The sequence below is a fragment of the Fistularia commersonii genome, chromosome 6, assembly GCF_037954325.1.
Source record: "Fistularia commersonii isolate RoL2024-O1a breed Wild chromosome 6, RoL_Fcom_v1.0, whole genome shotgun sequence".
Taxonomy (NCBI): domain Eukaryota; kingdom Metazoa; phylum Chordata; class Actinopteri; order Syngnathiformes; family Fistulariidae; genus Fistularia; species Fistularia commersonii.
The window spans coordinates 17,776,172-17,781,850 of NC_141289.1; the positions used below are offsets into that span (position 1 = coordinate 17,776,172).

The 5,679-nt window shown below is 38.0% G+C and overlaps 1 protein-coding gene across 1 annotated transcript; it reads right to left on the reverse strand.

The window, feature by feature from the left end:
- On the reverse strand, positions 1-5,124 carry LOC147233555 (PI-PLC X domain-containing protein 1-like). Its single transcript, XM_086147517.1, has 7 exons — positions 4,880-5,124; positions 4,648-4,784; positions 2,305-2,430; positions 2,049-2,204; positions 1,775-1,887; positions 943-1,013; positions 1-853 (listed from the first exon to the last, which is right to left on the reverse strand). The coding sequence occupies exons 1-7, from the start codon at positions 4,983-4,985 to the stop codon at positions 546-548; spliced, it is 1,017 nt and encodes a 338-aa protein (XP_086003643.1). The 5' UTR covers positions 4,986-5,124; the 3' UTR covers positions 1-545.
- Positions 5,125-5,679: the final 555 nt, after the last annotated feature.

Sequence of the window (5,679 nt, forward strand, 5' to 3'; positions counted from 1 at the left end):
TGTATTTTTGATACAGGAACCCCACTTCCATTTAATTTATCAACTTTAAGGTTTGATTACATTTACCGAACAAAATGCTCATCATAGAGAAACATGGAATTTTCACTTTTCTGAATTGTAATTTTACTCTCAAAAGCTGATTAATGTTGCTGATTTAAAGTTTCAGCGCGATGGAAAATGTCAAACATAAATTCTAGTCACGAGTTAGATTTAGAACAGATTTTTACTTTTGATAATAAACAATGGAAATATTGGACAGAAAATCCAAACACCTGTCAAAAATTCCCAACTTGAGCAGCAATAAAAAGGTGAAGTATACAAGTAGTATAGTTATAAAAAAATAAAAAAAATGTGTCATGCAACAGGGACAAAACAGTTACTAAAGAGAACGAGTGCAAGATGCCTGCTAATTTTCTCCGCTTTGGACAAAACCAAAATTCTGATTTTCGGAAGTGCAACAATTGTGACGTGGCCATGTGATTGTACATCTAGTTGACACGGTGAAGCTGTTTGGGTAGGAAGCCGTTCCACCTGTGGTCCGGTTGTTATGGCAACACCAGAGCACGTCCAAGAATACTTGTATCTTGCAGGCTTGAATAAGGCTGAGCCAAAATGGCTCCGCCCGGCAGTTTTGAGTTGAGTTCGATCACAAGGGAGCAGAATTGACTGATTCCTACGAAGTCGCAGCAGAGGATGTTGACGGTGCCGCCGCCGGTTCCCGGACTCTGCTCGCTCACCCAGTCCAGGAGCATCGAGAGAGCCTTCGTCGTGATCTTCCTCATGTTCTGGAAGGGATGGAGGACGACGTACATTCCGTCCTCGGTCAAGTTCAGGCCGCCGACGTAAAATCCAGCTGGAAAAACAGGTCAAGAATAAGACGGAATAAACGACGCACGCGGGAGCTAAATAGATAAATAGGTATGTTCTAGAAAACAAACTTACACGGTCTTCCTCTTCGCTTCTGATCCTCCAAGTAAGCGATCACTTTATTTGGATCGGGGCTGTCGGCGTACCTAAAGGAAATGTCGACACTTGATTTAGGCAGGAAGAGAAACACCCAAAGTTGTGACAATTTATTGAGAGGTTTGGAACTTAATTCAGTATACTGGAATCTGATTTACTTAAAAATGAAGATATTGCCTTTAGGCCGGGGGTGGGCAATTATCACATTTCTTTTTAATTTTTATGCACGGGCCAACTAAGTATCATGTGAATTGAACAAAATGAAAATTACTATTTTTTGGCATTTTATTTCAACTTTAAAATCATTAATGAGCATATATATGTACTGACATTATTTTGCATGTAATCATCCATACAAAATTGAACAAAAGGGGAAAAAATGAGTTTCTAAATGCAATATTGATTGAAAATACTTATTAAAACATACAAAGAAAATAGGTTGGTGGGCCAGATAAAAAAGCAGAACGGGCCGGATGGGGTAAAACACCCAGGTCTGCTTTAGGCAATGTTTTCTGGCCTTTTTCTCTTGAATAAGCTTTTACCTTTTGTGTTCATGAAATAATGAAAGACTTGAAAATGTGACTGACTCGTCTGATATTTTATTTACATAGAACGCAATCAAGGGGAATCCCTTATGGAAAAACAGGCTCCATTTATAAATAATGGATAATCCAAGATTAGTGGCCTTTTTTTTTTTTTTGATTAAAACCCCTTTTTTTTTGTTAACTACCTTTTAGTTATTTCATAAAATTCGAGTGAGCCCAAAGTCTCTTTTCAAAGTGATATTTTCTCAAACGTGAAGCACGATTACCAGTAAGGGATCCGGGGCCAGAGCTCGGGGTGAAGCAGCACCATCTCCTGGTCATCGTAGGAAACAATGACCTGCCAACCTCGTGACCAACATGAACGAAGAGTCGGAATTTCCTATGCAAACACACACAAACCAAATAAATAACATAAATGAATAGAAAAGGTTAAGCAGCTGAAACCAGAAAGCGTGCATGAGTCATTTCTCTATATAATGGAAATACGACAATGTCAAACACTCGCCCGCTCAAAAGCGCGCGACGCCGGCGGCAACTCACCTGGGAGGGGCAGAGTTTACCGGCGAACTCGGATAAAATCAACTCCACGAGCTGTTTGTGATCGCTCGGGTTCAGGGAACTGAAGTGTGAGCAAGAAAGTATAACAATTTCTTTGGGATGGGCGTCCAGCCAGGTGGCCAGTTCGAGCAGAGCCTCCTGCAAGCACGCAAACACACCGCATCCATATCAGTCATTCCAACCCCTCCCCTTTAAGTTCAAACCGAGGTCGAGAGACGGCGTCGCTCGGCGTTCGTACCCTGACGGTCGTCAGCGTGTAGATGCCGTGGGCGAAGAACAGTTTGTCGCCCCCTGCTGGCTTTCTAGCGATCCGCAGGTCCAGATATCGAATCCCAAGATCACACTGCTCGCTGAGCGCTGATTTCTGCTCACATGAAGAAATGGATTAGAATTTGCACATTCAGTGACCTTCCTCAGTTCCTCCCTGCTCTAACACACACACACACACACACACACACACAGAGATGTCCTGAATTTGTGTTTTTCAGATCAACAAATATTTCCTCTATTTTGGCTACAGTGCTATCTATTGTATTTGTACCTTTTTATATTCGTAGCATGACAGTGATTGTACTTTAGGGATTAAAAAAAAAAGGCTTTCTAGAGACAAACCGTGCAGTATCATGTCACGCTTAATACTTGAACAGAAGGAAGCTTTTTATTTTGTTTTAAACAAAGCTTCATACTCAACCATTCACAACCTTGAACCAAAAACCAGCAGGATTTTAATCAGAAAAGCATACATGCTATAATACAGAGCTACTATTAATCTTTAAGCATTCACACAAAGTATGACTTTTGCTTAATTAGTATTTCCCAGTTTGTAAAATGAATGTTATTTTAATGAGATGTTTGAGTAGCTTATCAATTTACGATACAGGACTGTCTCAGAAAATTAGAATATTGTGATAGTTATTTATCTTCTATAATGCAATTAGAAAAACAAATTTTTCATGATATTCTAATATTTTGAGATAGGATTTTTGAGTTTTCTTAATATGTAAGCCATAATCAGCTATATTAAAATAATAAAAGGCTTGCAATATTTCAGTTGATTTGTAATGAATCCAGAATGTATGACATTTTGTTTTTGTAATTGCATTACAGAAGATAAAGAACTTCATCACAATATTCAAATTTTCTAAGACAGTCCTGTACATTGAGCTCAAGTTGAAATACTTATAAATACTAAAATAAAACATGCTAGATCTGAATGAATAAAATATTCTTATTAACTACTTTGGTCGTTACATCGCTGAATATGATGACCATAAAATCACACAAAAATGATAAGTAGAAATCAAATGTATGAACCCATCGAGGTCTGGATTTGGAGTCACATTCAAAATTAAAGTGGAATTAATGATTTGGCATCTGGACTTGATTTCTTCAGTGGCCACCAAAAGCCATGATGATCTGGATGACTTTGAATGTTATAAAACATGAGATAATTAAAGTAGACGTGGGCCAGCAGCTATTCTTCTTTTTTCCAGTAACCTTTGACTGGTGATTGGCTGCAACAATGACAAATGTGAAAAGTTATTTCCGTTTTAAAAGCGCTTTGTCACCGTTCCACTTGAAATGGAAGCGATCGCAAAAGTTGGTCACTCGAAGTTGTTCCACTTTTGATTCGTTTTTTGTCGTCCTGTATTTTCTTTCACCCTGGATCGCAATTTATGTCATCAGACGCGGACATATGCTAAAGCACGAAATCATGTGAAACCCCGTGAACAGTTTCAATTCTGGATTAAAAGAGGTCTTGAGGCTAATTAATTGATAACCATTTGTTATTGATTTATTTAAAGAATAATTTCCCTCATTCATATCTACTGACTGAACACCTTTCATTTACAAGCAAATCAACTTCAGAGGAACCAGATAATTCTCTCAAGAGAATGAGAAAATGTTTAGCAAAAAAGGACCTATGCAGGATTTATAAACTATGAATCTGATATGTTTTGAAATATACATATACTGAACAAGTTGGGTACTGTTCATAATTAAAAAAAAAGGCTTAACTCCCCCAACATCTATTTTATCGCACCCTGCTTATTTTGTTTATTTTTGTCCTTGCTATTCTCACTCTGACTGTCTATTTTCACCCTTACTGTCTTTTTTTTCTACCCATTCTTGACCTTGATGTTGTTCTTTCTGCTGTCTATTTATTTGTCTTTTTTGCGATTTTTTTTTTCTTTTTTTTTTGCTATTTTCTAATTGTCTCTATTTATATTCATTTATTGACACTGTGGCGGACACAAAGGGGCGTGGTCTCTAACAAAATAATTTCCCCTAAGGGACATAAAAATATATTTATAAATATACAATATCTGCTCTAATGCTCTAAATAGGATAACCTCGTGATTCTGTGTTTTTTCTTTTTTTTTTTTTTTTTTTATCAGCTGACTTGATGAGAAAGCTCGGATTAATAGGAAACTTTATCCCATCTATTCAGAAAACTTGTCACTTAATCGGATCCTTGTCCGTTGAATTATAAACGATCACACTACAGATCTTCGTGCAATTTATCAAAGAAAAAGAAAAGGAAAAAAACAGATTTGTTTTTGCAGAAGGACGGGCGTACCTGGGTGGTGGCCCAGCGGTAAACACAGGCTCTGGTCCAGCAGGGAAGCAGCCTGTCCATCACCCTGAGGAGGCTGGACTCTGAGTCCACCACCGGAGAGGACATATCCAGACAGAAAGACATGCTGTCGTGGCTTCCTGGATGCAAAAAAAAAACAAGAATTTAGAGTTTTGGCTTTTACCCCCCCTCCTCCAACCCGGGTGTTTTTTTTTTTTTTTTTTTTTTTTTTTACCGGGAATGGCCAGGTTCCACAGCGGAACATCCTGCAACTTTTCGGGCAAACAGGACATCCAGTCCGGGTTTCCTTCTCCTCGCTGCAGCCGTTGTCGCTCCTCCATGAATAATTTACCGTTTCTTCTCGGTGCTGCGCAAAAGCATGGTGTTTTTCCGGTGTATTTCAAGCTGTTTTAAGTCTCATTTCGCTCGGCTGAAGTCGTGCGCTGTTGTTCTCCTTTTTTCTCTTTTTTTTTTTTCTTTACTCGCTCTTTCAAGTAAAGTTAAAAAAAAACACACTCATTTCCGGTGAGGATTTTCAAAATAAAAGACCCGGGTGTTTTACTACACATTTCAAGAGGAGTTGTTTTATCCAGACCATTTTTTATCCGATACATATTAAATATATATTCTGTTTCTATGTGAGGTTTCTACTTCCACACCAATTTTTCATGAGGCAGCCCTCTTCTCAAATTATTTATTGGGTGCGCGTAAATTATTTATGGTCAACAAGTATCTCCAACATGATGTGATATTTTGAGGCAAGCTGAGGCATTATTTCAAGAGAAATTGTTCCATGTTATCTGTTGTTACTTATTAGGCCGTCTCTAACTTTTGAAAATTGTCCAAAACTGCACAACAGTCCGGGTCTCTTTCATAGTCATAACAGTTAAGTGAATTCAACTGAAAGCATAAACAGATTTATATCTATTTTATTTTTTCTTTGGAGATGTGTTGTGTATACACCTCACATTTATGGCCTTTTCAGCGATAAATAGCCTATCATTTACACAAGAAAGTGTAATTATTTCCATTCCC

Excerpts from the sequence above, each read along its gene's own strand:
- LOC147233555 (XM_086147517.1), bottom strand. The coding sequence starts at position 4,985 with ATGGAGGAGCGACAACGGCTGCAGCGAGGAGAAGGAAACCCGGACTGG. Across the intron at positions 2,205-2,304 it reads ACACGCTGACGACCGTCAGG|GAGGCTCTGCTCGAACTGGC; the intron begins GTACGAACGCCG and ends GCGTGCTTGCAG. Across the intron at positions 854-942 it reads GAAGCGAAGAGGAAGACCGT|CTGGATTTTACGTCGGCGGC; the intron begins GTAAGTTTGTTT and ends CTGTTTTTCCAG.